The sequence below is a fragment of the Pelodiscus sinensis genome, chromosome 25 (assembly GCF_052426305.1).
Source record: "Pelodiscus sinensis isolate ZL-2025 chromosome 25, ASM5242630v1, whole genome shotgun sequence".
Lineage (NCBI taxonomy): Eukaryota > Metazoa > Chordata > Testudines > Trionychidae > Pelodiscus > Pelodiscus sinensis.
The window spans coordinates 21,050,023-21,072,665 of record NC_143076.1 but is presented as its reverse complement, the minus strand read 5'-3'; the positions used below and the strand labels follow the sequence as shown (position 1 = coordinate 21,072,665).

Sequence of the window (22,643 nt, the reverse complement as noted above, 5' to 3'; positions counted from 1 at the left end):
GCTCAGTAGCAGCTATTCAAGGAGGAATACTAAGGGCACCAACAGAAGGGAGATGGTGGTAATACCATCACAGTAAGGAAGAGTGGAGTTTCTTTCCCCCTTGGTTCCTGGAGGTAGCATTAGTTAACACGTGAAATGTCTCCTTTATCACCCTCTGGGGAGAGGCGAGAGCACAAGCTTAGGGTACATCCAGCAGCTAGTCCTGGTTTACACTTGTAACTTCCAGCAGAATTTGGCTTAGAGTTGCTCTGTATTTTGGGAGATGAGGACACAACACTAGAAATAACCGGCCACTGCTACAGACAATTTTTGGTTTATTGCTTTTGGAAGAATTTTCCAGACTCTTTTGAGACAACCCATTGGTCAGTGCTTTTGAGATCCTTGGGAGAGGACCGCTGAAGGCTCTTCCGGGGAGTCAGCCTTTCAAGTGGCCAAGCCCAGGTAGGTCCCTCCAGCCCATAACTCGTGCCAGAGCATCAGTCCGTTTAGAAGCAGCTCTGTGTTATACTTTGATTACAGCATTTTATTCTTGAAGTGCTTAAGTTACATAAAAAACATGCCTCACCTAACAATGCAGCATCTGAAAACAACTAACTGAACTAGCAGCTGCTAGATAATTTGATGCATAGCTTAATGTATTACGCAGAAGCTGGCCAGCCTGAACGGCCACTTCCATTTGTGCTTGTTCACTAGCACCCAGATCATGCTGACTTCTTGGCAGGAGAGAAGGGTCACAAATGGGAGTCTCCTAGGAAAGAGTTGCTCTTTGCAGATGCGCATTCACAAAAAGACGGTCACCACAGCAAGACACACAGCAAAGGCTAAAAGCCCCAGAGCCATCCTTGTGCCCAGGTGCTGCAGCAGCTCTAGTCGACAGGATTTACACACCAGTCACTGCAGTGGATGATTAGATCCTCAGTGGTTTTTCACACAGAAATTTGCTGCGTACTGCAGTGCCTGGGCTCAGAGTGAAGAAACGTGACACATGCCTACTCTCTGCAAGGACGTGCATGCGTGTAAATGAGGGCAGAGCAGGGATGCATCTCTCCTAAATGCTCTTTTCAAAGACTAAGAGCTTCCCTTTATCACTCTGGTTCTCCAGGAGGCAGCCATGGGCTTCACTCAGCTACCACCCCCAGTCCGTTCTCAGAGGCTGAATAGGGGCTACCCAGCAGCAGCCCATCACTGCTCATTACAAGGGTGGAGGTAGCTGGGAGCAGAGAAGCACCAGGGGCACTCATGCTCTTTTTGCTGTTTCATCGCACCTGTGCCCTGCACAGCAGGTGCACAGAACCAGAGCAGCTGACAACTGCCTCAGGGCTCACTATGTCAGGTATTGGCATTTGCCATTCTTGGCATGCTTCGCCCCTCCCAGCCCCATGGGGAAGAAAGTCTGTTCCATCTCCTACTGCACAATACACCCCTGGGGACAGGCCACATTTTCCAAAGTGGTCCTTAATATTTGAAGCCTGTAATAGCTTGGAATACCCAGATCCTGATCTTCTGAGCTGCCTACTCCCCTGGGGACAGCAGACCCCAGCCATCGGGACTCAGCCTGGGCACCAAAATCAAGAGCCACTTTGAAAGCTGTTGGACTTAGGGACTTGGCCAGGCCTGAGAAGGAAGCTGTGACTGACAGAGTGGAGTTTAGGCAAGCCAGGCTCCCTGCCCCTCTCTCCACCTCCCCCCCATAGATGCTGACATTACCTCATCTGCTTCCACTTCCAGCAGTCTGACTCCTTGAAGCAGCTCCTGCCCACAGCTCTGATCCACTCAGAGATGGATGCTCCCCAGGCCTGAGGGGAGATGAAATGACCACGGCTGCTGAATGCGTGCATTCCTCTTGCTCCCGGGCAGGAGCACAGGCCAGTTGCAGTCCTGGTGCTCCAACTGCTCCCAGCACACTGGACAGTTCTTAATGAGATTCCATGGTGTTTTAGGGAAGACTAGCTGAGGCACCCAGGATCCTTGGGGCAGAAGGGTGGGGAAGATGCAGGCCCCAGAAGTTGGCGGCGCACTTCTCAGCTGGAGCTCGGATGGTCGTTATACAGAGAGCTTGTTCTGGGTGGGCTCTGTCATCTGGGATTCTGGGGAGAATATCAGCTCCTGGATGTGTCTGCCTTGCTGATGGGTCAGTAAACTCATCCCAGAAGATGGAAGGGTAATTTGTACCCCACAGGAGCTACACATTCAAAGCCATATCTCATCACTGCTCATGCTGGACACTTTATAAATGTGTCCAACCATCGGGAACCGGACAAAACCTGGAGGACAAAAGAAATGCCATTACAATTACCCTACTGCATAGCCAGGCCAGACTGCGGGGCAGGAAATGTAGCTGTAGGAAGCCCCAAACTGTTCAAAATGTATCCATGGCAGTTGCCTGCCATTGCCAGCCTCTCCACTTTCAGCTCATTTTTTATATCTGCACAGGGAGAGGTCTAATGATGGTATAATCCATTAAAATAAATGTAAATTAAATAAGCAATACATGCTTGCTACCAAGTTTTGAAGAAAGGCAAACCACTGAACGGCTGGAATCACTGGCTAAGGACCTGGAACCACAGTTTGCTGGCATGCTAAACCAGCCTTTGACAGCAGAAGCCTCTTCTGCAGGTGCAGCAAGAATATTTTCTTAATTTCAGTTCATTCAACTAATTCATTTAAATGACTAGTTCATTCAGTGTTAAACTGATTGGGAGTCAGAAAAGCTTGTTTTCCAATCTATGAAAAAAACTGGCTTGAGAGAATATGATCTATTAGTTCTAAAACCTTGAAGGATGTGGTGATCAGAAACAATTCAACTTGCTACCTACAAATACTTTTAATAAACCAGTTAGTTTGAAATAAAATCATGTCTTCATAAAAATTCTCTTACATTTCTAGTACATGAACAAATTTAAAATGCATATGAGCATTTTAATTTAATTTGTATTTCCAACATAATACATATGAAAGTTAAGCCTCTGAATTAGCCCAAATAAACATGCAGATATAGAGTATGTCTACACTACAGAGAAGATTGAAGCTGCTGCTGTCAATCTTCCTGGGTTCAAATTAGCAGGTCTAGTTAAGGCAGCTAATTCAAATTGAGAGGGGTGCGCCAGTCAATGCTGGTGAACCTGCTACCACAAGGAGTAAGGGAAGTCAATGGGAGAGTGTTCTCCCTTTGATTTCCTGCACTGTGCACAGCGCCAAAAGTTGAGTTAAGCTACTTCGACTTCAGTACACAATTAACGTAGCTGAAGTATCTCACTTTGACTTTGTCCCATAGTGTAACTTACCAGTTAGCAAAAAAAGCAGCAGCTTTAGTGAAATGGCTGCATTTAGTTGCATAAAATGTTTTAATGGTTATCAGCCAATGAGACTCAGTCTTCCTTTAGGAACATAAAAGGTACAAATGCAAGCGAAGATAAAATCAGTTCTTTATACCAAGGTTTCTGTGTGGCTGATTTAAATCAATCCGCCCAGAGTGCTACTGAGAGCAGCGACATGCCATGTTGTACGTGCCCACACAGAGAGCTCTGCTGGTTTGCTGCTTGCTCTCCTGTCCAGCCACACAAGGTCAGGAAACAAGCTCCACTCTGTGGCCTTACACTACAGCCTTCTCTTTGGAGCCAGCCCCATGGAGTTCCCTGAAGCAGCCGCTGGCAAGAGCTGGTCTCTAACAATCGCTCACCCCGAGTTTGGGAGCAGCATTACTTACTAGCTCTATTCTCATCAGCAGGGCTTCTGGTCTCTCCCAGAGCCCCTGCCAGAATCGACAGAGCCCACCCTCCCTGCTGCCAAACAAAGCCATGTCCTGGATGGGTCTGGCCCGTCTCTGAGTCCAAGGAGCGAATGAGACTAAGGTGGGTGCAATGTCTCGAGTGCAGAAGATCGTGCTCTACAGCAGGGCTCCAGCTTCTTGCTATTCGCTGTTCATCGAATACTTGCCTTAGGACACATCAGCACTGGCCCAAAGCAAGAGTTCCCAGGGACCAGAGCTGGCAGGGCGACCCTCCTGAGCTCACATACTGTGCATCCCCACACATCGGCTGACCTCCCATTTTACACCTGAGCGCCCCACTCCCCCATGCAGAGCTGGGCTAAGTGCATGCAGCAGTGAGCACTTTGCACTAGTCCATCACAGGATGGAACCACCTTCCAGATCCACTCCCTGTCCCTACAGGGCCTCTGCCGCCCAGTCATGCTCCCTCTGTTACCAAGGCCTAGGCTGTTCTCTGGCTCTGACAGGGCATTGTCCTTCCGCTCCGTCTGGATTCCCGTGTCTCCATGGCTGGCTGTCAGGGGAAGGAGGAATTTCAGATTAGCAGGAGTCTCACACGTCTACTGCCCCAATCAGCCGGGACTCCCTACCTGGGGACTCCGGCCCCAGCCCTCCCTCCAAATGCAGCAGGTACCCAGAGCAGAGCAGAGCCCTAGAGCCAAAGAGGAAGCACCTCCTGCCCCAGACAGATGCAGGAGGAGAGGAGTCCTGGGGGAAAGGGTCACACTGGGTCAATGGGAAATCCCACCCATCTGCTAGGTGGGATGTCCCCCTGAGCTGCCTGGCTCTGGTAGGGAACTCACCTTTGGTCTCCTGCGTGAGGTCGTTGAGCTGCAGGTTGGATGGGAGGGACATGTTCTCTCGGGGCAGTCGCACGCTGTTCAGCTTCCGGTTGTTGGAATCGCTGGAACAGGAACAAAACTGAAGGGCTGCAAGAGCCCCCTCCGGCGGCACAGCACATACTGCGGTGCAGGCCTCCCCCCAGCTCAGAGGCCCTGCCCCCCTCATGCCTATGCGCCTGTTTCAGTGGATCTGGCTCATTCTGGACTGGGTCGGCAGAGCCTTGGAACACCCCTGTTGCTGCATCCGTGTCCCCTGGAACCACAATGCACAAGGGTGGGGGGCTGGGTCAGGGACTGGACACTGTCCTCAGGCTACAGCTGGGGCCCCTCTGTGAAGAGAGCTAGGAGGAGTCAGTCTAGCTCCTAAGGGTCCAAATTACAGTCGGCCCTAGCTGGCCCCAGACACTGGACCCTCCTCTTGGGTCTGTTCAATGCAGGGCAGGGCAGGGGGTGCCTGGACTGTCCCTGCAGAGGACTCCAATCTCCAGTGCTGTGAACATGGCACTTTGCAAAAATGCCATTGCCCAACCCCCAGGAGCTCTGAGTAAACCCAGACCCTCCCTAAAAACTGCACATGCCAAGGTAGTGACGGGGTTCAAGAGGCAGGCACAGAGGCGTGGGAGAGGTACAGACTTGAGGCTGACAAGTGAGGGTGTGGGAAGCAGAATACAGAAGGCATTTTTACCCCTCCACCAAGCCCTGGCAGACCAGAGACTCTGAGCGAGGGGCAGGTGGGTTACCTCAGAGGCAGAGGCGTAGGTCCCAGGAGCCCTGGCAAAGAAAAGAGAGTGTTACGGGCAAAGTTGGCAGCCTGGTCTTTACACAGAGCTGGGCAACGGGCCCGTGACCCTCGCGGCTGGGAGCGGGTGCACTCCTATGCCCAAAGAAAAGCCCAGTGTCCAGTGCATGGGCAGTGCTGACACGTCCAACTCTCACCTGATGCCTTCTTCCTCTTCCTGCAGACGACACAGACGATGAGGGTGTTGAGGCAGAGGAGGGTCCCCAGCACCAAGGCTCCTCCAACAATGATGGTCAGGAGGCGCAGCTCCACGTGGGTGTCCAGGAGACCTGCACCAGAGCCAGCCACCGCCATTAGAGACCTCCAGACACAGCACAAGCAGGCCTATGGCACCCCACGGGCTGTGGTCACTGGCCATGCCCATAGAGCACCCTCAGCTCCCCCATCACACGTCTGTAGAATTCAAGGCCAGGAGGGGCCAAGGCGATCGAGTCTGACCTTATAACACAGGCCAGGAATTCCCAGAGCAGTGACAGAACCAACCACAGCCCCTGCTACACTGGTCCAATGGTTCACTGCGCTCGCCGTCCAAAATTCACATCTCATTTCCAGACGGAATTTGTCTGGCTTCAACTTCCAGCAACGGGATCACACGAGACCTTTCTCTGCAACACTGAGGGGCCCGTTATTAAATATTTGCTCCCCATGTGAATATTCAGAGATTGCAACCACGTCACCCCTTCACCTTCTCTTTGTTACAACGAATTATTTACCTCTCCCCCAACCTGTGTGTCATCTGCAAACTTTATCAGTGATCACAGGCCCTGACTCCATAGGTGCTCTGGGGCTGCAGCACCACAGAAAAAAACAGCAAGCGCTGAGCATACACTGGTGGGCTTCTCCTGCCCCACCACCCAGCTCCTCCCTGTCTCACCCCCAGCGTCTCTCGGATGCTGCCAAACAACCACTGGGGGGGGGGTGGCAGGGCAGGTCTGGGTGACGCCACATGGCCCAGCGCAGGGGGCGGAAGAGGCGGGACTGGACCCTTCCAGCTGGTGAGACGCTGTTCTGTAGCCCGGTCTGGAGGCTGCCTGAGAGAGCCAGGTTGGGGAGGTGACTTGCACTCCCTGCCCAGGCTCAAGTACCAGGGTCCCTTGTCAGCTGAGCCTTATTCTGCAACGCTCGCCAGCCCCAGCACCACCTACCCGGCGGCAGGATGGAGGAGTTGGTGATGCCCACGTTGTTGGCTGCACTGAAAGAGAAGTTCTTGGCCACGCTGCTGAGCTGCACCTGCACAGTGTGGTTGGTCATCCAGGGGTAGCTCTTGGTGTCCAGGATGAGGAAGTCAGACGTATTCAGCATCACGTGCCCATCCTGGTCTGTCCAGGTGATGCTGGCTGGGGGGTTGGCCCGCACCAGGACAAAGAGAACCATGAAGAGACCCGGGTCCTTGGCCTCCTGGTACTTTGCATTCATCTTCATGATCTCTGGTTTAACTGGGCAGGGAGGAACACAAACCAAGCAAGTATGAGATCAAGCTGGTCCCTGCCCTTGAACCTAGTGAACTCTGACCCTGGAGCGGGGGAGGGCGGGCAGGGAGTGCAGTTTAGTGGATCGTTAGTGATGGATCCAGGTCACTGTCCTGCGTTCTCTGCACATCTGACAACCAGGAGCAGGGCTCAATCCCTTCTGGTGCTGGCTCCAATTAGCTGCCAATAAGAATCATGACAGCCTCCCTGCAGCTGGCCAGGGCATCCAGGGCACTGCACAATTAACCCCTTCCAGTCCAGCCCCAGTGTTCTCTACCTCCTTGGTGCAGACACACAAGCGTGGGCGGGAGGGAAGCCTCTCCCATCCCCTTGTGCCTAACTGCATAGGACCAGTGCGGACCTTCTTAACCTCTCCAGTCAGGGGAGCTGGTTCCAACCCATCCTCAACTCTCCAGAGAAACACATTTGGGGGAACCCGAGGCACCTCAGAACTCTCTGTAACCAGCTGCCTCTGCCTGCCGTACCCAGGGCTGCAGTCAGGACTGAGGGGCAGCACGAAAGCTGGGGACAAGGCAGAAGGGCTGGGCTAGCATGGTCAGGACTGGGGGGACCTAGCAGAGCTTGGGAGGAGAAAAAGGACAGAGCTGGAATAGCCATGGGCCATGGAGGGACAGAGGGGCACAGCTGGACTAGCAGAGGGGAGAGATGCCACATCAGTGTTCTTGGTCTCTCCCATACTGAGTTCTCTGGGCGAGGGACCTGGCCCACATGGAGCAGGAGCCCAGGCAAAGCCCCCGGGGCTGATCCTTACACTGCACGTTGAGGAGCACCGAGGCGTTGGAAGTCTGGCCAGAGGCCGGGTCTGTGAGTGAGCAGTTCAGTTCCCTGTCTGCGCGCTGCGCCGTCACTGTGAAAGTGCTGGAGCTCTGCTCAAAGGCCTCAGCCGAGGTGGTCACCACCGTGGAGCTGTTGGTCTCCTGCTTCTTGCCGTTCAGGTACCAAGTGAGCATGGGCCCGGCCTGCCAGCTGTCCACCTGGCAGGTGAAATCGCGGCTCTCATCCTCCTCCATGGTGCTCACCAACAACGACTGTCCATTGATCTTGGGATCTGGCTCCCCCATCCCTACAGGGAGTCAGGAGGGAAAAGCCATCAAAGCAGCACACTTGAGCCAGGAGCTTATCCTATACCCCCAACCCTGCTCCATACACACCAGGGATCCAGTTCATCCAACAGTGGAACAGGCCTAGTGCTTGGGGGCTCTGAATCTAATCTGGGCTGCACTGAGCTGGCTGAGGCAGCAGCTGGGGAGCTTGGACTCAGGCCAGTCCAGGACCAGGAGACTGCAACAGACCAGGTGAGGGAGCCTTGGCAGGCATGACCTCTAGGAGCCTCCTCCCTCACCACCAAAGCCCAAAGCAGGGGCCTTGGTTTAGTTCCTGTTGACTCAGTTTCAGGGGGCCCCTCACAAGCTGGGATGGAGAAAGGGGGCAAGTCCAGCCCCAGCAATGCACGGACACACCATGCACAGGGCCCATGTCTGCCCCCCCCCCCCGGCACGGGGACTGCCCTCCATGCAAGGGCCTTACCTGAGTGCACTAGCATCTCAACGTGCAGCAACAGCAGCATGTGCGAGAGGGCGGCACGGCAGCTGGGCGGGTGCCTGGTGGGCCCCATCTCTGCTCCGGTTGGGTCCCCAATTTCATCAGTGCCCCGGCGCTAGGAGAGAGTCAGACGGTACCTGGGTGCTGCTCTCCACGTGGCTTCTGAGGGAATCGGCCCATCGTGAACTCGGGCCTGTGGCCGAGCGAGAGGCGAACACAGCGCATCCGCGGGGGGTTCCACGCATCTGCGCTGGGCACCGGCACTAGGGGATGAACTGGTCCCATGCGGCCCCCACTGCAACCCGGGGACCCCCGGGGCCACCGGCCAGCCAGGCCTCCTCGCTGCGAACCCAGGGCAGGGGATTCTCAGTCCCCCGTTAGCGCCCGTGGCAGGCACAGGGGCAGGGCTCACACCGCGCCGCGCAGGGCAGCCCGGCCCCAGCCGGCGGGGGAGCCCCCGGGACGCGCGCAGCGGCCGGCGCGTTACCTGCGCTCTTTGCGGCGGCCGAGGCGCCTGGAGCCGGCTCCATCAGCCCCGCCGGCCCCCAGCGAGCGCTCCGGCCCGCGGGGGCGCTGCCCATCCCGGCAGCGGGGGGCCCGGCCCAGCTCCGCTGCTGCAGCTGGCTCCGGCGCCACCGCCCTGGCTCCGCGCCCGCCCGCTGCAGTCCCAGCCTCGCTTGGGGGCCGGGCTCCGCGCGGCGCCGCAGCCCATTGGCTGGCGGAATCCGAACCCGCCACGGGCCCGTGTGAACGCTTCTCTTAGTTCGGGTTGCCGGGGCTCTGCTGCGAGCGCAGCGGCCCGCCCGCGTACAGGTCCGATGTCAGTGGCAAAGGCCCGGGGCTTGCGGGAGCCCTGGGCAGTGCAGCAGGTGCGGCTGGACAGGGTGTGCTACACTGCACCTGCACTTGAACCTGCCACCTCCTGGGAGGAGTCTCTAAACCTGGGTCCCCTAAAACATCTCCAGGGGCTCCGCCAGGTTGACAAGCTGGACACACAGAGGTAAACACGTACAATCAGGGACCGACCGCTGGGGCTCCGCACACATTTGTAGGCACGTAAAGGGCTCCCGCGCCCAAAAAGTAAGTTTGAGAACCGCTGAATCCAGTTCCCAAAGACCCAGTTCATTGCGCTGGTCACTGAACACAGGCCGGTCTATTTCCAGGCCCCAGCAGAGTGAAATGTGAACAAGGGCCTAGGGAAGAGAACAGGATGACGACATTGGCTAGAGGGGCAGGCAGGGGAGGGGTTTTCATAGCACTCTCTCATTACTACTTGCACATAAAAGCGACAAGCACACTCATTACACCCAGACAACTGCAGCCAGTACCAGTCAAAGTAGAGAGTTTATTTGGGATAGGAGAGAGCATTGCTGAAGTCCGGCCAGCTCTTCTCTGGAGCAGCAAGTCTCAGGAACAGCCACAGGGGCGCCATGTCCACAACAGGGTGCCATTCTGATACAGCCAATCCGCTCATAAGATTCTAGAGCTTTACTAGAAACAACAAAAGCTTCTGGGAAGGAAGGGGCATGGTCTGGTTTGTACACAGGGGCCCATCACCTGGGAAGTGTCTGCCACATGACTCTTGCCTGGGGGTCTCATCTAGGAACCAGCCTGTGACAGATCTTAGTCTGACAGAATATGGTCTGCACTAAGGACTGAGATGCCTCAGGCACTGAGGAAGACAAACTTCCCCATAAACATCAGCCATTTCTTAGGGTGCACCAATGGAGATGGCCCAGGTGGAGGGCATCCTATTGGCCTGGCCCAGCAGAGCGATTCATCAGCAACCCTCTCCCCGGGACACTCCCAGCTGACCCTTGCCTGGAAAGACTGGCTCTAGTTGCTTCCCTGGATGTCTGGGTTCTGCAGCTTTCTCATCACCTCCGAAAGCATCTGGTTGCAGAGTGCTGAATACGGGTTCATCAGGACCAGCTGGTGCCGAGCGAAGGCACTACCCAGGCCAGCTGCCTGCTCAAAATCCAGTCTGGCCTTATCCTTGTGCCCCTGCAGCAGACTGAGGAGGCCTCGCTGCACGAAGCACTGGCATGCCACATGGCCTGTGCCCCTGCTGAGGTGCAGGGCTGTGTCCAGGTCCTGCAGGGCACCTGTTTGGAGGCAGAAGGGAAAGAAGGTGAATTCCATCTGGCCTTGGTCAGTGCAATGTGCTGGGACTCAGCTGCGAGATTCTGGGGGTTTTAGACGCATAATTATTATGCACAGCACAGTGAACTTCCCACTGCCTTCGTTGAAAGAATAAGTATCATCCCTTTTGATTCGACAGGCTGCAGGGCAGTGACCACAGCCACCTACAGACTCTCACAGCTGGGATCTTGTAACCACATTTTCGAAATTAAAAACAGGGTCCTTTTGAGGGGCTTGTTTAGGCTCAGGAAATGTTCGTTCAGTAGACAAAATACCCACTTTTTGTGTTGTGCTCCAGCTTCTGATCCACCCGCAACCTGGGCAGGTTCTCAGATGGGAGGGTTTTTCACAGGAACGTGTTCTGAATTTACCTGCTATGGAACACCAAGAACCAGGAGCATTCACTGAGCCCACAGCAACTCCGGAAGTGTCTCCTCTCATCCTACCCCATTCATTGCCCTGCAAGTTTGTTCCTGGTAAATACAGAGCAAATTCCATCCAGTATTGCTACACATTGGAACAAACAATGGGACTGAAAAAATTGGGGCATTTCAGAACCCCCAAAAGAAGATCATGGGTCTCAGGGAAGTCACATGAACTATTGGGTTAAAAGTCAGAACTGAAGGGAAGATTTGCTCCACTATTGTGTGCAATTCACATAGATTGTGCTTATCCATTAGACTGGCTCAGTCACTGCTAGAACCAATCAGACCCATCTGTTTGCAGCCCTCCCCAAGTGTAACTGCCCACCCATGTGTCATGGGCACAACTCCCCATCTCAAGTACCTGCCACGTCCCCTTTGAGACGAAGGGCCTGGGCACGATTGTTGTAGCACGAGGCTCGCTCTGGAAGGAGTTGAATGGCCTGGCTGAATTTCTCGAGGGCTCTGTTCACATCTCCAGATTCAGCTGCCAAAACCCCCTGTAGCTCCAGCTCTTTGACTTGCTCCAGTAGCTCTGAGGTGAAAGCTCCTTCTGTGACATGTGTGAAGGAAAAGCCTCATTTATGGAGCAGACACCCAGCTGAGGACAGGTGATCCCTTGTACCAGACCAGGGCACACTGAAGGAAGAGTCTCACCATCACCAGACATAGGACAGGGGAGCCCACAGGACCTGGGATTAATATGAGGCCTCTGAGCTAATCTTGGACTCAGGTTTCCTGATGGGACTCAGGTTTCTTGGGGCAGAGCAGCATGTCAGTGGGTTGCTGAGATAGCACATTCCGACCTGACACTTTTACTCAGGTATGTATGCAGGCTGGGCAGCAGCAGGCCGCACTTCAATCCAACAAGCAGTGTAACTTCCGCACCTGCCCTTTCACCTAAACTCGCTGCCCACGAATCTCATCGCAAAGTGCCTGAGGCCTGGCCCACAGCCAGTGTCCGAACTGCTCCCTGGTGAATTAGAAAAGTATTGTGGACAGGTCTAGTGGGGTCCTCTCAGCACCTTGGTCCAGGCCAGACTCCCTGGTTATTTGTAACAATTGTGCAACTCGTGAAAGGCGACGTGGCCTGAGAAGCCTGCACAAGTACCTCTCAAGCCAACTGTACTGATGCTCCTGGCAGGAGAGTATCCCTGGCCAAGAGATGCTTCAGTAACTGCCTGAATGTAGAAAGCAGGCTGAAGCTGATGAGGCAGGTATTGGCTAAAGCCTTCTACTTGCTGTCATTCTGGTCCTGGTCTGTAGGCCCCTCCCCTGACTCTCAGCAAAGAGTAACAGATGCTAAGACCCCTGGTGACATTTCATCTAAGGCCAAGTCTACACTGGCACTTTACAGCACTGTCACTCTCAGGGGTGTGAAAAAACACCCTCCTTCCCAAAGACAGCAAGTTAAGCACCAGTGAGAACCAGGCTACTGTTAGCCACTCCCCTCACAGAGGTGGTTTACCTGGCACACTGGGAGAGCTTCCAGCACTCATGCCATGGCCACACACTCAGTTTAACGCACTGTCACAGCTGCACTTTAAAAACAGTTACGCACAGACAAAGCCAAGGTGACAGATGTGCAGCATGGCAGGGGGCAAGCAGGCAGCTCTCTTGCACCACTTGGTTTTCATTGCAGAGATTTTCCCTTCCAGGGCTGAGAAGAGCTTTCCAGTGCTAATGAGCATGGACCCCAGTCCCAGAAAGGTTGGGTCAGTCCACCTGACTTGTCTTTCTAGTGTGAAAGGAAGGTATTGAAGCCTACCCAATATGTCAAATGAGCACCAGTTTAATTATAAGTGTAAAGGAAAGGCAGCATTGTGAGATACAGGAGATAAAAATTAAAACAAAATTTGATTGGATGACCAACAATAACCCCACTTTTAGGGAAGTAAGTAACTCAGACAGCAGTATGCAACAAAGTGCTGATTACCCCAAATGGAGCAGATGAAAGTTTTTGTAAGGGCAGAATGAGACAACAAAAAATCTAACGTCAGCAATTGTCAGGCGAGTGGAGGATACCAAAATACCGAAACAGGGTATATAAGGTTGGATGGAACAGACCAAGAGCGGACGGGCTACGAATCCAAAAAGCTAGATCTGATAAACCAGAGCTCCCTCCCCGACGCTGAATCTCGCTGCTACACGTAAGCACCGAAAGGGGAACAAATAAGCTCTTAAAGGGGAACAACACAGGTCATAAGTTGCAACAAAAAATCCAAAAAAAAAGGAAAAACATAAAGAAAAGAATATCTCCTGAATCTAAGCAATGCTTCTATCTTTCTTAACGTGAGTATTATATATTTGTTAACTCCATAAATTGTTTAAAGGTAAATCAGGAGGGTAGGGTATATCTGTACTAGAAGTTATTTCTTTTTTTTTTAAACTGTACTGTTTTTCTACTTTTTCTTTGTATATTCTATTGTCTTAAAAGAATCAAAAATAGTGAATGGATTTAAATGGAAAATTAATTATAAAGGAAATAGAAAAAATAAAAAATCTTTATTTGACTCTAAAAAGAAGTATTCCTCTGTCTGTAGTTTCAAATCCTTTAAAGAACCAAACCCGTTTACCGAAATGGCATCATGAACAGGATTTGACAAGAGCAGAGGGTGCCCCTTTAATAAGTTAAACAAAACAGAAGGTATAAGCCCTCTCAACCACTAATTATATCATAATAAGGATGAGAGTGAAGAAAACATGCTCAAAATACGAGCAGTTCTAGCAATAAAGGAAGAAAATCATACATATACCCTACATGTAACATTCAGGGTTGAGATATTTAATAGTTAATAATGATCTAGCGAAATGGGAGTTAAAAGATTGCAAAGTACCATTACCAGATGTAACACAAAAAACCCCATTTAAAGAAACAAACAGATTATAAAAAACTGCAAAACATATTAGAAAGAACAGCCGATACGACAGATCCGTATGGAAATGGGGGTACCCCAGAAATATTAAAATTGCCAAGTCAAACAACTGACAAGTTGATGGGAGAGGTACTAGAGGACCTTATAAGATATGCTAGAGAAAAGAAAAAATTAACTGCCGACAAATGGGATCCAAATAAAGGGGTCCGTGTACTTTAGCCCTGGTTAAAAAAAAGCCAGAAACACAATAACTAAATTAGAAGGCACAGTAAATACCCTACAAACCTTTCCTTTACACTTACAATTAAACTGGTGCTCATTTGACACATTCTGGGTAGGCCTCAATACCTTCCTTTCACATCTAGTTAGCACGTTCTCCTCTCAGCTCTTAGTGAGCTTTCCCGAGCCTCCAAACCCCCGTCAGTCCCTGCCAGGGGAACACTGGGTCTTTCCACAACACCCATGCGACATTCTTCCCTGCTGTAACTCCACTGTCTTCTCTTGGATTACAGCAGTGTCTACACAGCAAAGCCCCCAATTCCCTTCACTAACCAATGCCAGCGCACACCGCCTCAATGGCAAAGCCCCGCCGCCAGTGGGAAGGGTAAATCAGAGCCATCACAGACCCTTAGTTACCAGCGAGAACCTGAGCCCAAGAGAGAACTGCTGCTAAATCAAACCTCACCTTCCCCTTGAACTGCTGCCGCCTCCTCTTCCTCGGCAAACCCAAGGATATCCCCAAAAGGAGCACTGGGATTCAAGATGGCTTGCAGAACTGCCCTGTCCTTGCTTGTAGCCATGTTTAACAGCAGTGACAGAGGAAGGAAAAGGCCCCTCCAACAAGCCAGGAATGAGGTGGGGAGATCAAATGGGAGGCTGGCCTAAGAGTAGCCAATAGGAGGGGGGGTGGAGGGGGGCCCCCCCGCACTGCACAGCAGCAGGGGAGGTTAATGTTCACAGGGCCTGTTAGTATTCCGCCCCCGGGGCCCGCTGGCCGCTAACCCAGGGGAATTGCAGAGTCCAGACACTCAAGCTGTCACACGCTGAGCTGAACGCACCAGAAGGGCTGCGGACGCTGAGGTCAGTAAGGAGGAGGGCAGGGACAGGGATTGGGATTCTAGCCCCACCCAAAGCACTACCAGCTCCTATTGCACAGACACGGGAACACGCAGGATGCACGTTCAGCCACTGCTACCTTTGGATGTTTCTCTTACATGCCTCCTCTAGCATCAGCCTGCCCCCAGCATACCCAGCCAAAACTGTCGTCCAAGCCCGGACCCCTCAACAGCTACAGAACCGTCTCTTCTGGCCTGGACTCCTGCCCCCTTGCTCCCCTCGTATCCAAACACCTTTCTGCCAGGATCTTATTCTGCTTGTTGTGACACCAGGCCCCGCGTGCCTCTGGCAGCTCCTCCTCCATCTGGGTATCAAATACAAAAGATACTTGTCTCCGCCTTGAAGGAAGTTCCCAACGGCCCCACTCCAACCCAGTGACTCGTTACCTGCCAGCCTGGCCCATTAATGCAATTTCTGCCTTTCTCGCTTCCACACTGCCCGAGGAAATCCCCATCACTGTGTCCACCTGCAGAGACCAAAGCAAAAGGTGTCACTGGGCAGATGACAAGCTGGGCCTGTCCTTCCCCTTTTTCCCTTTGCCCTCAATTTGAAACCAACCACCCATGAAACTAACCCTGCCGAGACAATTCCTCACCAGGTGCATGGAGCTGTGTACGGCACCCACACCTCTCCGTGTATTGGTTTGTGCACTGCTCTGCAATGCAGTCACAACCCCAGCCGAGGCCTTTGGGCTCTCCCAACATACAAATATTTACTACTCTCATGGAGCTAGCTTTCCACCCACGGAGCTGTGCTCCATAACACAGGCCACGGTGATGGGGAGATGCCCCATATACGTGAATGTTTGTTTCCTGATGTGCTTAGAACATGGATGCCCGATGCACTGGTTAAGTATTTCCCCCCCCCCCCCCGCGCACACACCTGTTGGCACAGGGTTTGCTTAGCTCCTCGGTGACTCTCACAAATGGTGTTTCACTTGATCTGTGTCCATGAGGGACCATGGACTTGTGAGGGATGAGGCTCCTTCCTTGCTCTTTAAGAGGTCTCCATTGGTACTGCTGCCTGTGCCATCATCTTTGTGTGTACCTGTGCTCAATTACCCCCCAGCTTTCAGGAGCCATTCTGAAACTGCCTTGTTTTTAGCTACCGGTGTCCCTTGGTACAACAGCCATGCTGCTGCAAGAGACTCCAAGACACCCCTTCTCAAACCTCCCAAATAGAGTTTGCTATCCTGTCTGCACACACTAACTTTTCTTCCATGCCATCACTGAATGCCCTTTTGCTTTGAGGTCACCTGTCAAGAACCATCCCCTTTGGGGGCAGGGACTCATTTATTTCATAGCACACATCTGTTGAGCTATAACACACGTGATACCAAGTGCCTTCTCTGAAGAAAGGGAGATTCACATGATGGGCTGAGTGATGCTGGCACCAGAACTCCTCCTCTCCAGCTTTTTAAAAATAAAGTAAATCAAGAGTCACCCTCTGCAGCAATAAACTTGACATGTTTATTAATTAAACTATCACTTAAATAAAAAAAAGTGCATAGAAAATAAACATGTTTAAAAACTCCTTTTGTTTTTTACAACTATGTACACTTTTTTATTTTTACATTCAGTCTTTCGCAGAGCTTTCAGCATTTTTTAAACTGTTAAAGTATTTCCTTCGTCCCTGTGTCAGGGAGTTAACACTGATGTACTTTAGACATTTCCTTTTTTTTTAAAACCAGAAGCTTGGAAGAACACAAGAAAAAAAGAAATAAAAAGATCTGTTATACATGATAAGTTGTCAAGAAATGTATTATTTCTAGAACATAACCTTGCCATTGTAGAGCTTTTTTTTTTTTGAACAATTATTCACCTACCTGTATTTACTAAAGAGACTGTTAAGTTTAATAAAAGAAACACCACAAGTATAGTTCTTGGTTGATAGACAAAGCTACAGTACCTTGTTAAAAAGATACCAGGAAAGCACAGAACACATTTTTCCCTATATGCAGGTGGTACCCCAACATTCATAACCCAAAAAATCAAAAACAAAACAAAAAACAAGTTGTACAAGTACTGACTGGTAACATTGAAGGTCAGAAAAATCCTCAAGCAGGGAAACTACGGTCTAACGATTTCATTTCTGCAGCAGGCTCCTGGGTGTGAATGCTGTCACTCTTCAGGCTGAGGTGCTCTGCACTACTGCCAAGCAAGCCCCCTTGAGTTTACATTTGTTCACCCAGAAGTACACAGCTTGATTATTTTTCCTGCCTTTGTTAGCAACTGTAACACAATCCTTATCTATAGTGTTAAGAGAATTAAAAGCCATGGACCGATACTGAACTAGGCTTCATTACACGGTGCATTACTATATTAGTTCCTATATATATCATATTTATAGTTATTAAAAAAAACTCGCAAGTGTGTTGAATATGGACCAGTAGTATGGATTTGAATGGCATGATTCTGCACAGAGACCATCTTGCTGAAGAACCTGGTATTGCTTGGAAATGAAAGAAAATGAAATAGAAAGATTATACCCAGCCCTTTGCAATGACCCGCTTTTCCTTTAAAAAAAATTGGTTTGTACAAATAAAAATAAATGCCTTAAGGTTTGACTTTTAGTATTTTCAGATATCATGATCTATGTCAGTCCTTATAAAATATACATTCATATATGAGGAAGCTGCATTGTGCTCACTACTCGCCTGGGCAGGACAGGGTTAAAGAGCCCATAGGCCTGTGTCCTACAGAGGAATCATTGAAAACTTAAATACTAGCTGCCAAGGCTTCTCCCCGCCTTCCTTTTATTTGTTTAAAACTGTAAGTGACTGAAAACCTCTGTGCTGGAGATAGACTGATGAGAACAATGGAAGTGGGGAGCAAGGGAACCCCTGGCCCAGCCTGCATGTCAGCACAATTCAGCTTCTCTGGGTTACAGACAGTTTCACTGGCCACAGCGGCTGCTCATTAAGGCAGCCACATCAGGTATAGCAGCAAAGCATTCAGTGAGCTGGATCTTCCACCAAATTCTAACCTGATCCATTTGCTCTCTCAGTCCTCACGCTAGAGGAAATTTCTAGTGCCTGGTTCTCAGAGGGACTCAGGTGGTATCTCTCTTCTGTTTTCTCCTTCGCTTATTTTTCCCCCTCCTCTTGTTTTTTTCCCCCTAACTAAGGGGGTTGTGGGAGCAGTGTTTCCTGATCAGAGCTTGCTCTTAGTGTGGATTTCTGGTGAGGACTCAATTTTGCTTCTCAAATAGCTTATAGCTACATAGATTGTTGGCAAGAGACAAGAATGGGATTGTTGTCAGCTGCAGAGGCTGACTCTGTCAGAATAAGGGATCATAGTGGGAGGAGAAGGAGGAAAGGATTGAACTAGACCTTCTGAAGTTCAAATTCACCAGTGTGTCCAACACTGGAACTGTCCCCCAGCATTGCTGAGGGGGGCAGTGTCTAGGGTTGCTGAGCTGAGATTTCTCCAGGCGTGCTCTCTGGCCTCTCAGTGTGCATGCCTTTCCAAACTGTCAGTGCATCAAATCATTTCAGTAACACATGCAGCTTTGACTTGGATTTTTTCCTTTAAAAAAGTTTTACAAAATAATAATCACACAGTGCAATTAAAAAAAAGGAAACAGCAAATCCTGACCCTTCTGAGCGCTACATTTCATTCTCAGGTCAGAGGAAGAGGTCTCGGGGGTTGAATGGCACAGATACATAGTGCTAGGCTGTGAGCGCTAAAGAGTTATTAGTCACTGCTGTCCGATTTACATAGGTGGCTGTTGCTGCTGTTTTACAGCAGCCTTTCACTCTGCTAGTTCAGCCAATGGTAGAAGGCCTGCCCAGAAGAGAGGAGTAGGGGAGCATTATGATTTTACAGTTCAAAGGAAAAAAAGTATGTTTCCAAGTGAGAGGCACTCGGGGCTAAGAAGTGCATTTGTGGGTATAAATTCCACACCTGCTCCTACCGATGATGGTGAACAATGGCAGGGCTGGGGCTCTGTTGCTCTGCTTGCTTTCCACAGGACCATGTTTCTCTGGCTGGAGAGTTGAGAATTTTCTCAGAATGAAAATCCACTCTGGCTCTTTATCCAGAGAAGCTGCATTGGAAATAGTGGTGAGTGATGTGAAGTTGATTTCCCTTCTACCAGCCACAGTCCTGGGCTTATATTAAAGTGATCTGACAAGAGATGCAGAGACCCCTGACTTTCATTAACTATCCTGACAGAATCAGTGAGTTATTAAGGATGACACATCTGCTCGGCAAGATTTAAGTGGAACGAGCAGGATGGGAAAAAAATCATATTTCCTGCCAAATTCCTAATTCTGAGCCCTGCACAAGCTAATGGAAAAGTGAAAATAGCAATTCTTACCTCCTCTCCTTCACCTTTCTATAAATACAACAGTGGCATGTGTCAAGGCAGAATACTTCTTTCTGCCCAGTGGCAGGGAAACTGTACCAAAAAAATGCTAACAGAAATTCAAATAAAGTTTCACTGAGTCAAACTCCTGAGATGGGTGATTGTTCCCCATGCCCTCCCCCTTGACAAATCAATATAATTAAGGTCCAGCAAAAAGCTTCCAGGAAACAGTTACTTAAGTCAACAAGGCAGAACAAGATTAAACGTAAAATAAAAGTATCCCTCTCTATGGAGAAAGGATCAGACTATATCCAGCCAGATATTTCCTATAACCATCCTATGAAAATAAAAACATTATTAAAAACAGATTATTTTAAATTAGGATAATACCACTGTTTAAAAATAGCCTTGTCGTAAGTGCTTTTCCCTATGAAGTGCTTCTCATAGAAAAATATACAAAATATATTTACATTTATAAAACCTTAAATACTAAACTGTAAACAGAACAGAGTAAAATCCAATCACTTAATTTAACAGGCTCGGGGCTTTGTTTTCTTTTGGAAGGGTGGAGCGGACCTATAAGGGGAAGTTATCACGTTTGAACCAGGACTAGTGTCATTCTGTTTTGCTTTTCCAATGGATATACTATTTCACTCAGGTGGGCTTAACTGTGGTAGTTGCAAACTGGTTTCCTAAAGATCTATTTAAATGCTACAAGGAGTATGCTCAGATGGTTAGTGTTTGGCCTTGCATTTCCACTGAGCTTTTAGACCCCTTTTGGTGCCTATTCCTATGTCTTACAAGGAAGACTGAAGAAACCATACCCTAGAAATGGCTCCTAGAGAGAGGGATGTGCTTAAAGAAATCACTTATTTGCCTGATTTATTTATCCTATTACATTATTTAAATAATCTGAGCAGAGCTTCTCCTGCTGATACCTCTGCAAATCGCCCTTGCTGGTTTCTGTTGGGAGTACTGACTGGCTATCAGAACTGCTCTCCTTTGCTGACAGCTCCTGCTACTCTGCTCATGGATTTCCATTGCTTGGACAGGCTCAGAGGCAGGTCTCTGGGATGTGTGCGCGCCTGGCAAACCTTGCAGCTCCCTAGATCACAGAAGAGTGCCCATTTCTAATGGGAGAAGAGTTGCTCCTACACTACAAAAGACTTCATTACTAAAACAAGGCGTTTGCTGACAAGGGTTTCCACCTTGGACTGTAAAGCCTAACGTGCGAATCACTCTGTAATCAGTTAGCATAAGCCCAATACAGCCCTTTCCGTAACTACAGGTAGCTAGGAATTCTCTTCTACAACAAGAGGAATTTCAGAGAAAAATGCTACCAAAACCCTTTTCCGTTCACTTAAGGCTGCTCTAGCCTTATTTACTCTTCCCAGGCTCCAATAAAGGACAGACCAACCAAGAGAAATGAACTGGACCACCTATGGCTGCGATAAGATTTCTGATAAGACCCAGTCTGCTCACAAATAGTGTTTTGGAAATGCATGGTGGAAGGAACCACAGATGCTCAGAGCGTCCTTCACAGAGCTGGCTGGTGGATACAATCTCTCTTCCGAGGAAAAGCTCAGTCAAGTACTGTCCTTTTTACTTATGACACAGCAAGCAAAGAAAACTGAAAACCCTACAGTGCCGTTCCTGGCAAAGCTGGTCATTGAGTCCTGACAGACCAGAGACAACAAAGAAAGACAAAATCTGAGGCCCCTACCCGTATATGGGGTTTGGTCTTTTTTGCCTCATCCAGTCACCCTCCCCCTCTCCCACTCACTATCCCACAGTGACGACAAATACTGGAGGGGAAAAAAAGGGCAGTGGAAAAAGCATAACAATCATATTGAGGGTCTTCTCTGATCGTCCGTGTCTTTCACAAGGATAAGTGTGCGCATGTGAGACATGAAGATGTGGACTCTGACGGAGAAGTGCAGTCATTACTTACGTCCCTGAGCCCCAGTCAATCTTCATTCTGTCTCTGTCCTCTCCCCTCCCTCCCAAGTGGTGGGGAAGAGATGCATTGTAACTTTGGTTCGCCTCAGGCCCCGCAAGGCTCACTCACAGCTCATGAAAGTTTTAGTTTAAGAATTTCCTGCACTTCTTGGCGCCGCAGTTACAAGGCAGTTTGTTGCTGGCGTCTTCAATGGGGAATTTGTAGTCATAAGTGAGTTCCTCCCCGCGGTAGATTTTGCGCATGGCAAAGATGACGATGTGTTTCTGTCCATCAATGTTGATGACACGGGAGTAACAGTTGGGCTCACAGGAGTGGTTGATGAAGCGGGCTGCATTCCCATGCATAGTGGCATCTACCACTTCGGAGTCATCAATGCGGAACATATAGCAGCCAATCCCCTGGGCACGGAGGAAAGAAAGGCATTTAGCATTCAGGGAAGCCAAGAGTCGTCTTCCCCTGCCTGGAGTTTCAGGTGATGATTTATTACCGTAACTAAACAAGAGAAATGAACATTTATTCTATGTGGACCCATGATCTCCTTAGAATCTGGAAGCCACTCCAGTTATAAATACTTGCTTAAGCTGTTTTACCCTCACCCCCTTTGAATCTGCAGTGGTGATACATGGCTCAAATTTCCTAAGCCCTTAGAGGAAGCAAAGGAAGTGTTGCTAGAGCTCCAGTCACTGCTGGAAAATGTGGGAAGTCTAAACTCCAAATCATTGAGTTCAAGTGCAGTTTTCACACCTATTAAAGTTTGCACTACATGCTAAGTAGACTCCCTTTAACCCACCCTTGTACCACACAGACATATTTATGCCCCATGCAATCCCCACAGATGAAGTCTGGACAGGATCGTGGCCCATTCTCTACAAACTGCTGCTGGAGGTTGTAATACTAGTTTTAAAGTCACCAGAAATAGTGTTTGAGCGCTGTCAGAAAGCACTTGGGAGGTCACAAATGTGGAGCTTCCTCTCTCTTCTATAATTATTTTCAGTTCAATATTATTTTGCAAACATCTACATCAACCCAGACAGGAAAGTCTTCAAGAAGAAAATGTCGATATGTATGGGAGAAGTTACCAACAATGGGCATCTGGCCAAAGCAAACACACATCAGAGCATAAAATTCATTTGGCCTCTATAATTTAAATGGCAAGACATACTGTCTAGGGGTCTGAGCACAGGAATGGCATCCCAAAACCCTTCAGTTCTAGTCTTGGCTAGGACACCAATCTGCTCTCTAGACTGGGGCAAACAGCTTAGCTCATCTGCCTTAATTTCCCCATCTATACACTTTGCCCCTTAAAAGACTGTGTGTACAGTACACTGAAGATCAGGAGTGCTATACAAGTGCTAATATTTTATAGGAATCCACATA

The 22,643-nt window shown here is 49.8% G+C and overlaps 3 protein-coding genes across 5 annotated transcripts in view; all 3 read right to left on the bottom strand.

Moving 5' to 3' along the window:
- Positions 1-297: 297 nt before the first annotated feature.
- Positions 298-9,613, bottom strand: TMEM25 (transmembrane protein 25). Of its 2 annotated transcripts, none has more exons than XM_075909586.2 (9): positions 8,930-9,613; positions 8,428-8,604; positions 7,652-7,963; positions 6,556-6,846; positions 5,548-5,679; positions 5,352-5,382; positions 4,573-4,673; positions 4,206-4,283; positions 298-2,264 (listed from the first exon to the last, which is right to left on the bottom strand). In XM_075909586.2, the coding sequence occupies exons 2-9, from the start codon at positions 8,513-8,515 to the stop codon at positions 2,191-2,193; spliced, it is 1,107 nt and encodes a 368-aa protein (XP_075765701.2). In that variant the 5' UTR covers positions 8,516-8,604; positions 8,930-9,613; the 3' UTR covers positions 298-2,190. The 2 variants fall into 2 exon arrangements, with proteins under 2 accessions (XP_075765701.2, XP_075765700.2); XM_075909585.2 differs by having other exon boundaries at positions 8,428-8,557.
- A 154-nt stretch (positions 9,614-9,767) lies between these two features.
- TTC36 (tetratricopeptide repeat domain 36) lies at positions 9,768-14,738 on the bottom strand. 2 transcript variants are annotated; one of them, XM_075909590.2, is made up of 4 exons: positions 14,568-14,738; positions 11,371-11,559; positions 10,956-11,057; positions 9,768-10,547 (listed from the first exon to the last, which is right to left on the bottom strand). In XM_075909590.2, the coding sequence occupies exons 1-4, from the start codon at positions 14,680-14,682 to the stop codon at positions 10,279-10,281; spliced, it is 675 nt and encodes a 224-aa protein (XP_075765705.1). In that variant the 5' UTR covers positions 14,683-14,738; the 3' UTR covers positions 9,768-10,278. The 2 variants fall into 2 exon arrangements, with proteins under 2 accessions (XP_075765705.1, XP_006121009.2); XM_006120947.5 differs by lacking the exon at positions 10,956-11,057 and having other exon boundaries at positions 14,568-14,730.
- Positions 14,739-16,443: 1,705 nt separating this feature from the next.
- KMT2A (lysine methyltransferase 2A) overlaps positions 16,444-22,643 on the bottom strand; it is a 99,751-nt gene continuing 93,551 nt past the window's right edge. The window contains 1 exon segment of the mRNA XM_075909540.2: positions 16,444-21,664. Within this exon segment, the coding sequence (XP_075765655.2) occupies positions 21,389-21,664 (276 nt within the window). The 3' untranslated portion in view covers positions 16,444-21,388.

Excerpts from the sequence above, each read along its gene's own strand:
- TTC36 (XM_075909590.2), bottom strand. The coding sequence starts at position 14,682 with ATGGCTACAAGCAAGGACAGGGCAGTTCTGCAAGCCATCTTGAATCCC. Across the intron at positions 11,058-11,370 it reads TCTCAAAGGGGACGTGGCAG|GAACAAACTTGCAGGGCAAT; the intron begins GTACTTGAGATG and ends TGTATTTACCAG. Across the intron at positions 10,548-10,955 it reads TTCTTGGTGTTCCATAGCAG|GTGCCCTGCAGGACCTGGAC; the intron begins GTAAATTCAGAA and ends GCCTCCAAACAG.
- TMEM25 (XM_075909586.2), bottom strand. The coding sequence starts at position 8,515 with ATGGGGCCCACCAGGCACCCGCCCAGCTGCCGTGCCGCCCTCTCGCAC. Across the intron at positions 5,383-5,547 it reads GAAGAGGAAGAAGGCATCAG|GGCTCCTGGGACCTACGCCT; the intron begins GTGAGAGTTGGA and ends TTTCTTTGCCAG. Across the intron at positions 4,674-5,351 it reads CCTACGCCTCTGCCTCTGAG|CGATTCCAACAACCGGAAGC; the intron begins GTAACCCACCTG and ends TTCCTGTTCCAG.